The following is a 12173-nucleotide window of genomic DNA, read 5'->3' on the forward strand; positions in this document are numbered from 1 at the left end:
ATCGCTCCTTGAAATTGAAAAGACGAAAGGAAAAAAACTACTCAGCCATCATTAAAGTAATCTTAAACATTTTCAAGACTGCTGTGTAAAACACTTTTTAAAAAAAATATTTTTCATAATTTTTAAATTTCTTTTTCCTTCAGGAGTGACCTTGTTGCTCAATTTGCCTGTTGTGACTTTCAAATTTGTATTCTAGCACAAATTTTCATATTCATTTCTCACCTCTTGCTCAGCATTGTACCAGATTTTGATGAATGTATCAAATTTCCTATGAATATTTTACATTATATGATGTAAATATTGAAAATTCTGAAGTTTATGTTACATTCTGTAAACTCACACAACAAAACTGTATGCCATACTTTTATAAACTAAGCCTTCTTCTGAGTTTCAGTAGGTGCAAAGTAGGATGGGAAAATATATTCCATTGAGAAATCAGCTTACAAAACATCTGGGCTTATCAGTGAAAATAAAAGGCTTTTAAGGTGGTGAGATATCTCCTGGTTGCCACTGAGAGGGTTGAAGTTAATTTACTCAATCCCAAATATTATAACCAATGCAAAAAGATAGATCTGCAAAACAGAATTCCAAAGAAGCATATTTTTCTTTCTCTTTTTTGAAAAAATCTGAATGAAATTCACCAATTTCAGTAAACCAAAATAAATATTGAGAACAGAAAATTTTTTGAAACACCAGTAAAGAAAATAGAGACTATTGTATTTATTTAATATTTCAAAAACATAATACAGGTATGATGTTTCCAATTTACAAATGCTCATAATTGAGAACTTTTTTTTCTGCACCAATAAATTTCAACAGCTTTACTCATGTTAGTTTTTTTTCCTTACAAACTAATATATAAGAGCAAAACGAGGTAACTTCAATTTCTCACAGTGATCCTAAATATTAAATACGTTACCATATTTATTTCCCATATAGGACGAGGTATGATTAGGGAAAGACAAAGTAAATGCAGTTTGACGTACAAGTCTGAGTATTATTGTATAGGGGATTCCTGAATAAATTCGGGGAGCACCCACTGGGGTTCGGCTCTGATGCCACTATCTGGGATCCCTGTATCTGTCCCAGGGCCCTGAATCAAACGGGGCCCCACAAGTATTGAAACTTTCACTAATTCTGAAATTGTCTTTCGCAAATTCTGAATGTTCACTAATTCTGAAACTATTTCAGATTTTTTATATTTCTTTCAGTTTTTCATTGTTTTATTAATTAATTTTTAATTATTTTACTCCGATTCTGACTTAAGTTTTATCAATATTGATTTTTCAATAAATCCTGAATTATCATTTTCAATCTGTCAAAATTATTATTAGTTTAGGAGTTAATTTTAATTTTTGATTGATCTTTGTCTTTTAGTGGCATTTTTTGTTTAGATATTCGCATGTGATATAAGACAACCTAGGTTTTTGAAGTGAAAATTAAATGAAAATCTCGTCCTATATATGAGTGAATACGGTAATAATTTAAACAAATAAGTGGTAATACATTTCCACTTGAAAATATTTCTGTAAATCACGGGACCACATCACTTACTCTTTTAATGATTATATTGCCAGTTAAGTGTCTCTGATAGGTATGGAAAAACTATAGAAATTGAGAAGAAAATGTGTTACACAAAAAAAGTATTAAAAACCTATGTTAATCCAGCTATCAAAATATGGAATACAATATCGCACGATTTATATTAATAAATGAAAACATTTGTCTATAATAGTTACCATAATTTCTCATAATAAAACAGCAGGTTATATAGCTTTTAAAGTTAATTCTTAGCTCTGGCATCTAGTAAAAAGCTGTGGCATATATTCACTGTTTTTTCTGACTTCGATGGGTTCTAATGAATGTTTATTGACAATTTTTATGTTTATTCTCAATACCAGTTGAAAAAAAATTAATTTTTTACTTCAGTACAATGACTAATGAAGGGCTATTGCCAGAAATGTTTTTTGTAGGGTGATAACTGGTATTTGGTAAGGGGAACTAAACCGACATCACAACAGACTTAATAATTGGATTCCATATGCATCACAGTATTTTTTTAATATTTCAGAGAGGGGGAGGGGGGAGAATGGACACCTAGGTCTTTTGGCCACAGCCTTGGGGGAAAGATAAGAAAATATGTTTAATTGAGAAAACAGCAGCTTTACAAAATATCTGCACTTGTCATTGCTAAAATGCAAGGCCTCTGAAAAGGTGAGATATCTTGTCAATGTCAGTGGTCCATTACGAAGTTCTTGAAGAAAGTAAGTTGTAATCAAAATTCATTTAATTCAAGCAAAATTTTGTGTCACTCAAATGTTGGTGTTTTTTTAGCTCTTAAATGAAAATTACATGGGGAAGGGGGGCTTATACAAAGCTGCTACAAATGTTTATAAAAATATTTTTTTTTGTGAGGAATATACAGTTTATTCATAACAGAAAATTGTGGTGCTTCCAAAATTCAGGAAACGAAGGAACATACAAATAAATGACTTGGCGTCCTTTCTATTATATCATCACATATTAAGTTTACAATGTAACAGTACATAAACAAGCCGTAATTCAAGTACCACTGCCATTTACACCCTATCCTTCAAATTGAAAACTTTTTACAACTCTTTTTATCTTATTTCAACCTGGTAATAGTTGCCACAAAATTGTCTGGTAACTGAGCTTAAAAATATTTTTTAGCAGCATAGTATAGTTGACCATAATTGGAGCAAAAACATGCTTTTTTTTAAAGTATATAAATGCAATTACAATGAAAGTACATTTTTTATGCACATTCTAAATAATGATAAATTAAACAAAAAGTAAGCCATTACAAGTGTGATATTCAAACGCTGTAATAACAGAAGAAACTGATCTTACTACCCATCAAAATAATGCTCTAAAGTATAAATACACAGCATAACTATCTTCAGTACAAGTACTTCAACTATTTCTTGTGTGTAAAATTACAGGTACAACTGTATATAAATTATCAGTAAAAAAAAATACCCATTATTAAAGATATTTAAATACATATTCAGCAACTAGAAGTCAAAGAAATCAAAATCACTTTTTTCTGAATCAAATGGCTTTGTTTTTGAGGCTTTTGGTTTCTTTCCAGGAGTATGAGATACAAAAAACTTCTTTGGCTTACTATCTGAGTTAGAAAGCATATTCTTGAAAACTGTTGCAGTCAACCTTGAATTTTTATCTGGCTTTCTCTTCTTTGAAGTTATCATAATCTGAGTGGAAATAATGAAGTTTATGAGGACATAAAATCAAAGAGATCAAGTTCAATTTAATCAATGTTATGTTACTAAGATAATTCTTTCAAAAGGAAAAATAAAACAAATTGTCACCTAAAAATGAGAACCTCATACATCGAAAATTCCCACCATTACAAGAAGAGCAGATAAAGGATGGGACATCCCATTGAATTTAACAGGCAAAAGGGGCTCATTTTTTTTTCTTTATAGAGAGTAGATACTTGAAGATATATATTTTTTTCAAAAGCTGTAATGGAGATATGTTCTCAGGGGTTGCAGTGCTCCCAGTTTCCCTATTTTTTAATGCCTTCCTATTTTCCTACTTTTGGCACAACCCTCCTTTCTTACCCAATTCCCACATACTATTTCTATTTTTTCCCTCCTTTTTTTGTTTACAGCTAGCACCTCACTACTGAAAGAGAAAAGGGGAAAAGAAATTTTTTTCTTTTCCACTGGAGTAGAGATTGGTGACAAGGGTATCTTTTTGCAAAATGCACCTGGGAGCATATTAAGTGCTGATCTCAGAAATATCTTTTGTAAACAGTCTTCCCCCCCCCCCTTCTTTTTTTGGTCTTCCTTATTTTACAGAAAATGATACATGAAAAAGATTCACTTTCCCCCACTGAAGTTCAGGCTACTTTTAACACTTTGACTCAGTGTAATTGCAAAAAGATACCCTTGTCACCAACCTCTACTCCAGTGGGAAAAGAAAAATTTCTTTTCCCCCTTTTCTCTTTCAGTAGTGAGGTGTTAGCTGTGAACAAAAAAAGGAGGGATAAAATAGAAATGTACACAAAGTATACACACTTGCTCCACAAAGCCCCTGTATTCTTTTAAATGGGGTATCATCTGCCCTGAGAGAACCATTGAATTTAAGTTGTGATCACATGACACAACAGATAATGTACACAGTGCTTCTTACAGACTCAAGTTCTCATTTTAAGGATTTGGTATACATACTACTCGTATTGCAAGATATTTCTTGTAATAATCCCTTATAATTGATCTCTCAATAATTGGCAATTTCACTATCATTTGGTTTTGTTTTTTTTACTACTGGCACTATCTCGAATTTTTTTGTATTTCTGATTTTGTGAAAAATTTGCAGATTTTTCAAATTTTTTCATGCTTTGTATCCTTAGACATATCTTCATACCAAATTTCAAGTGTTTTAGGGCTGTAAGAAGTGTCTTAGTACAAATGATAGCGATGAGAAATATTAGAAGTTTAGAGAGAGATAGATGGCTTCTTTTTCTTAGCCAAAGATATCAAGGAAACATTTTTTGGATATTATGCTGAAGGGAACTCAAAGAAAAGTCATCCTGTCTCTGCCGAGACTCGAAGCCAGGCATGCTACCATCTACACCACTGGAGAATCGACCCTGCCTTCCTTATTTCATGTACTGTGGCATGAGGTGCTGAAGTAGACATTAGTAGCCTTTCTTAATATCCAGAATTCACCTCAACATAATATCCAGAAAATATATGTTTCCTTGATATCTTGGGCTGAGAAAAAGCCACCTATCTCCACTCTAAATCATAACACCTCTGGGTCCCATTTCTTGAAGTTAGGAGAGACTACTAATGTCTCTACTTTAGCACCTCACGTCACAGTGCATGAAATAAGGAAGGGAAGGTCGTATCTCTACAGGTGTAGATGGTATGATTGGACACAAAATAAAGTGTTCTCGACTCTTCCACAAAGCTGGAAGAGATCTCGGCAACAAGATGAGTCCAGTGGCAAAGTTCTGGTGTTCATTCATTTAGTGGTGTAGATGGTAGCATGCTTGCCCAGTATGCAAGAGGGCCTGGGTTCAAGTCCCGGCGGAGACAGAATGACTTTTCTTTCTGTGTTCACCTCAGCATAATATTCAGAAAATATGTTTCCTTGATTAGAGGTTTAGTTCAGTTTGCAGAATGCTCAAGATATGGCAAGTTTCAGGTATGTGAGCAACTCCAGCATGAAGATAAAAGAGTTTAAAACATACTTTGTAATAAAAATATGTTACAGCCGTGCTTGCTTCGCTCAAATTTACTGAAGAATTGCCATGCCCCCCCCCCCAACATAATATAATTGTTATGGAGTAATCATAATTAATTGTCTTTATTGCAGTTTTTTCAGTAAAAATGATGCACATCAATGAAATTTATAAACTATGTTTTACACATTGAAATATTATCCAATGTCGTGAAAAAAAATAAAGAAACTAGTTAAAATTACATAACTGTTCATCCAGTGACATTTTATGTTGTTTAAAAATTGTTCAGATGATTACCTCTTTTTCATCTTTAATTGAATTTTGGTTTTCTTTTCCCTCATTTTTAGCCCTTTTAGGTGCTTTTGTTGAACAAATACTAGCTTCTTTATTCTGAGAAGAAGCTTCCTTAGCAGCAGTCAAAGTTTTGCCACCAGAGCAGGGCTTTGGAGTTGACTTAGGTGTTTTTGACTTCACAGGAATGAACTTTATTACACTCTGATTCTTATCAATCTGAAACATCCAAGAACTAAGTTATATACAACAAAAACAAAGCAAACAATAAATTTTGCAATAAGTGCTGCAAGGGCTTTCTACGTATAACAATAGAAGTAAAATATCATGATATCTGAAAAATAAACACTGGATGCTATAATTTATTTTGGCCAGAGGAAAATATTCTGTAATTTATTCAAAAGTAAAAGAAAGGAAATGTCAGATAAAATAAGTTGATGAAATTAATATTAATAACTAGAGCCTGGAAGTTCAGGCAAAATGCCATAAATGTGTGTTGTGTGTGCCTATTTTAACATAATTTTAAATTTATTTGCAAATTCCAGGGGCCATAAGCTATCGGCAAAACAGAAACAAAGAGAGGAAAAAATGGTACAAGTACACTAATTGGAATAAATCTAGTTAAGTACTCATTTACCATTTTCTTTAGTTTAAATGACATGTTAAATTGGTTTATTCAGAACATCCATTTGCAATCTATGATTGGAACCATATGGCAAAAAAGGAGGGTACAAAATGACTGGTGATTGACGTGCGTACTGAATCATGTGATTTTGCTCATTTTTTTCAGCCCCCCCGTCTGAAAAAAAACACGGGTTTCTTTTCCTTGGTTCTGAAAACAGAGGCTACATTGATAGATCAGTCTAACCGAAAAATATTCATAGTTCACATCTGACAAATTACAGTTATTGGGTTGTTCAAAATCAAAATCATTTCATAAGTTAGTTGAACTTTAAAGTGTGTACACATAGGATTAATTATTTTTTCCATGTTGATGAATCCTCGAGATTTTTCTTCTATCCCAAAAGAATGGTAAGCAATGCTAAAAATATACATTTTCGATAAATTTTTGTTTTGAGCACCTTGATTTAACTATATCCTATGCTGCCAAAGAGTTAAGACCCGAACCTGAGACAAGTTGCGATGATTGTTTAATTCTGTTTTATAAAGTGCAAAATGCTTATTTTCTAATAGGATATATCTATAAATTAATAGAATAATAGAATTTGCCAAGCCGGTGCCAAGTTGAGTAATTGGAGTGAACATAAATATTTTAATTACTTTAGTTTCATTTTGCAGGCCTATGAAAAGTATTATTCTACAGAAATGGTTCCCAAACATTTCCCAGTGGAAAAATATTTTTAGGTTCCTTTTGTACAAAGAATAATTTTAGTTGATTTATATTATTTAAATATCATAGCATTTTAGGTTGTGGCAGGTCATCCTTGCTTTATTATCCAAAATTATTTTTCAACAAGAGCATTTTCTATTATAATGAGTACCCATGTACTCCTCTTGATAATTTTAATCCTTGATCTCTTTCCCTCTTTCCAATATTTTTAAGCTATCCCACTATTTTCAATGATTTCACTTCATCAAAAGAGCTTCATAAATGACGCACTAGCGTTATTAACTGTTCATAATATAAAAAAATGTAGACATTTTCCTTATACACTCACACATTACTCATCGTTTTGAGTTTTTAATTCTTAAAAATATTTTAAAATCAGTTGATTTCTTTCTGAACCCCGCCCCCCATAAAAATATTTACTTGATCTATTGATTTTTACATGTAGAATTTAATAAAATTACACTATCTTACGATTTATGTAAAATGGTAAATACGTGTTCAGTTGAGTTGAGGCACGAACTCCCCCACCCCTAGATGTTAAACGCGACCCCCACTTTGGGAACCATGCTCTACAGTAATTTCATGCAGTGAAGTATGAATATACTGGCTTGATGGGTAATGAAACTACAGTGATATCTGAGAGAAACTAAGGATGAATTCGGTACTTATATTCATGATAAAACTACAGTGAAGTCTTGATATTGGGGATATCTTATACATGTTGGGGTAAATTGAGAAACTATCCATACTTAGAATAAGACAACCATAAGTATTCTTTATAGGCATTGTATAATATTTTATCACGTGTATGTATTGTTTACAGTTTTTGTTAATTGCATTTTTAATTGGGTTGCTGTATTTTTGAAATATATGACATCCATACTTTTATGGGCATCTTTTTCTCAGCCACCTCGTTGGGCATTTTGCTTGTTGTGGAGTTGTATTTGTATTATGTGGACCAAGAAACATATCATTGTAGAGATATTATCATTAAATCAAGAGACCTTGGCATTCGATACCGGCTATGGACCACGATCACAATTTTTGATTCATAAGTTTCAAAGTGAAAACCATGGGAGGAGACAGGGGACGGAGGGGGGGGGAATTGTTCCCCCACAGCGTCAAAAGCAGCACTTACTGATCAAATGTATATGCGTATAAATGAATTGACATCATAATCATCAGGCCCCCCCCCCTCCCCCAGCAATTATTGTGCTCTCCAGACATTCAAGTCTATCTCTGCCTATGATGGAAACAACATATTAAAATTATATGCAAATCACATATAATTATATAAAAATTTAACGTTATAAAATGTACTGTGCGATGTAAACTGAGTAAATATCATATGCAACAGAATTTTCAGAGACTTATAATGTCTGGATAAAATAAAAATTTCCATGAACAGATGTCCACAGTCAACACAGTAAAATACCTGTTGATGCCGATAAAGAGCATGGCACCTCACCCACACACATCCTAGAATAGGGCACCTAGGCTGCGATCTTCAGCAGCCTAGTGAATTCCTACCCTTTTCTATAGTGAATTCATAGTGTGAAAAAACAAAAAATTATTAGAATGGTCCGGCCCCAGAGCTGAAGCTCCATCAGCCCCACTTTTGTAGGAAGACCATGATAGAGCAACAGCTTTGCTACACAAGCTTTTGTATAATAATCCCTTCTCTTAAAGCCAAAAAAAAAAAAAAAAAGTTTTTTTTTTGCTTGCTTCTGACAAAAACAGGCTAAATTCCGCATCAGCCTTTTTTTAAAGCTGCTGTACTGTCTTAGGAACACATCTCCCGCAAAACATCTGGATTGAATCAAAAAACATTTATGTGGTTTACATCTGATGAAATATAGTTATTATATGGGTTAAAAATCTTTAAGCTAGTTGAACGTGGAGTGCGTACACAAAGGATTAAATAATTTTCCACTCAAGATATTTTTTCTAGCTCGAAAGAATGGTAAGCAACACTAAAACTATAATTTTTGATAAATTTCATTTTGAGCATTTTCAGTTACTATAATAAATCTACAGCCGAAGAGTTGAATTATGTTTCCAAGGCCACAACGGGAGGGGGATTAGCAGGTGGGATCTGGTGCCCTGGGTGGCAGACCAGAGGAGGTGCGAATTTGGCACTTTAAACTCTCCTTCAACATTTCAAGGGGGGGGGGCACTAAAATGCGTTCTTGTCCCCACTGACCAAGCATTTAGTTGCTGCCTTGTGTTTCATAAAGTGTAGAACACTTATTTTTAATAAAGCATATCTACAAATTTACAGAACTGTCAAGCTAGTGCCGAATTGAATAGGTGGAGTGAAAATAAATATTTGAATTAGTTCTGTTTTGTAGGCCAATGAAAATAATTATTCAGTATCATAGGCGTACACAGAATTTTCTCAAGGGGGGGGTTCAATTTGTTTTTCTTCTCAAGGGGGAATTTACGTTTTTTCCTGCAAAATAACACTATAATTTCGGCTTGGCGGGGTTAGAACCCCAAACCCCCTCTCCCCCCTTTGTGTAAGCCAATGTTCAGTATGATTATTCCCATTTACTCTACAATTCAATAAATTCATTTATTCTATTTTGGACTTTTTAACTCATTTCCCGGGATCCATGAAAAGAATACGGTTGAACCAGATTTCTATACTGAGCTAGTCATACCTAAGTAATTGTTATCACTAAAAGCATGCATTTTAGAAGCAGCAATCATTAAATTTTGAATAAAGTTAATTGTATGAGATAAATTATTAAATGACACGCAGTGTCAAGGAAACATATTTTCTGGATATTATGCTGAAGTGAACTCGGAAAGAAAATTCATCTTGTCTCTGCCGGGACTCAAACCCAGGTCCTCTTACAAACCAGCACACAGTGTATTTAGTCCTTTTGCAGCATTGACGAGATATCTAGTGAATCTCTCTCTCTTGCCCCTTATTTTAGCATTAACAAGCCCAGACATTTTCTGATGTTGAAAAAATTTCCAAAAATTTTATGGACAGTGGGAATCTGGAATAAATAATTAACTTGAATTCGGTCTTTATTTATCATTCATTTGAATTCATTAATTAACTAGTAGTCCTCCACTGATAGGTTGCTGAAAGTTCAGGACATGAAACCTTTTTGCAGTGGCAAATCAGTTTCAAAATTAGAGTGCAGAAAATACTCTTTTAACCGAGAAAAACGTATAAGAGAGAGGGTGTATAATTGAGAGATCACTGTACCTAGTTCAAATTGTTTGAAGGATAGTTCTATAAATATTGAAATTACTTTGAAAGGAGGAAAAAATTGATTTTTCTGTAATTAAATACATTTTTTTTTTATAAAATTACATTATTTCCAACAATATTGTAAAATAGTTTACGCTGCGATAATTCTTCTAATTAATGAGAATATCATAGTGTAATGGTTTAATTATAATAATTTATTAACAGCACCCATTACTAAATGTATTTCAGGCTAAAATCACTATTAGAATCCCGCGAGATACATTCACCCTCTCCCAGACACATTGACCTACTGGAGTCGAACCTTTGGTGAGAAGAAAACTAATTATTTCTATTAATATATTAGTAACAATTTTTGGAAATTAATTATTTAAACACATAATTATTTGTCAATAAACTTTAATATTAATAACACATAGTAATATATTAATTTTTCTGCAGTTAAATACGTCTAAATTTACTTCAATTGCTACTGTTTATGACAACTGAATCCCGGGATTTGAGTACTCTAATTCCTGCTTTCCTGGGATTGAGAAAAACCTGGGAAATGTTAATCCCTAGTATGAGTACACTTGCTTGATCAGCAAAGAAACTAGAGATGCGGTGGATATCTTATCCGAGAAAAACTAAGGATAAATTTGACACTGTGTATATTGATAATAAAACTAAATGAAATCTCAATATGATATTCTGTGGACGAAGAAAAATATAATAAAGGTATTGTCGTTAAATTGAGAGACTTTGACATTGAATACCAACCATCAGGGCCACAACTAGATGCTTGATCAGCTGAGGCAAGCACACATTTTATCACCCCCCATGTAATGTTCAATGAGAGGTTGAAAGGTGAAATTCGTGCCCCCCCCCCTTCTGGTCCGGGGCAAAGACCCGCTTGCTCCCCTCATCCCACTTACAGCACTGCTGATCATGAACCACAGGAAACTTCCATACTATAAAACGATTTACTGTACAGCACTTTTGTGTACCACACAGAAATTAGCTTCTGGCAACTTAATAAACACTTTCGAAAGATAGATAGTGCAAAATACCAATGTTTATTAAACACACTTGAAAGAACAAAAACTTTTGAAGTATTTAAAAATATATAGCAGGAGAATTTTGAGAGAAATATAAAAAAATATCTTTGTATAGGTTTCAAAGTCTATAGAGGAATTTATCATAGCAAAGGATATCGCTGTATCGAGAATTTAACATTATACTAGGCAATTCCAAACAAGATTTGAAAAACTATTGTAGAGGAATTTATCATCAAGTGTCGTTGTAGCAACGTTTTACTGTTAATACAAACTCTGTAAGGCAGCAGTTCTCAACCTAATTTGACTTGCGGAGCCCTTTTTAGGAAAAAAATTCTATGGCGGAGCCCCGTAGGCCCATTTTTTAATTATTCACCAAAGTTACTGATTTAGTTTTACTATTTATTACACCATGAGTCCCCGGGCCAAGTAATTTTTTTGAGGCCCTACTCTGCACATTGCATGCTCCTTGAAAATTTCATATATTCATTCATTTCGAAAATAGTTATAAGTATTTAAAATACTTATGACTATTTTTTAAATTTTACTGGCTTTTTTTTAAAATTTCCTCCGCGGAGCCCCAAGAACTCTGCGTGTGAGAGGGCCCGGCACTAGCATGTGGAGCAGTGTCGTCTTAACACATGGGCCCACCCAGGTATGGATTGGGGCCTCACAAAAATGAGATATAGTTGAAATTTTCGAGGAGCATGCAATTTGCAGAGTAGGGCCTCAAAAAAATTACTTGGCCCGGGGACTCATGGTGCTCTTAATACAGCCCTGATGTGGGGGCCATGCCCTCAGGGATGTTTGACAGATGTGACCACAAAGAGCCCAGCGCTTGAAGGAGTTTTGCATACGTGGTAGTATTTAAAAAAAAAAGTTACTTTTTTTAAATACAAAAATAGAACAAGATAGGCATGCTTCAACAATACAAATGATAATGATTATTCCAAATAAAAGAGAATTATTTGCAACTCGAAGGAGCCCCACAGATCATTTTCTCTACCGGCTCCGCATCTGGTAATGGTGGTCCTG

The 12173-nt window shown here is 33.6% G+C and overlaps 1 protein-coding gene across 2 annotated transcripts in view; it reads right to left on the bottom strand.

The window, feature by feature from the left end:
- Positions 1-713: 713 nt before the first annotated feature.
- The window catches only part of LOC149064646 (uncharacterized), an 88618-nt gene continuing 77158 nt past the window's right edge, over positions 714-12173 (bottom strand). For both annotated transcript variants that reach the window (XM_089254962.1, XM_089254961.1), the window contains 2 exons: positions 5534-5746; positions 714-3233 (listed from right to left, as the gene is read on the bottom strand). In XM_089254962.1, coding sequence (XP_089111088.1) covers positions 3036-3233; positions 5534-5746 — 411 coding nt within the window. In that variant the 3' untranslated portion in view covers positions 714-3035. The remainder of the gene's footprint in view (positions 3234-5533; positions 5747-12173) is intronic.

Source organism: Pholcus phalangioides, unplaced genomic scaffold (assembly GCF_987345545.1).
Source record: "Pholcus phalangioides strain wild (caught in Gottingen) unplaced genomic scaffold, Ppha-v1.0 ptg000042l_1, whole genome shotgun sequence".
NCBI lineage: Eukaryota > Metazoa > Arthropoda > Arachnida > Araneae > Pholcidae > Pholcus > Pholcus phalangioides.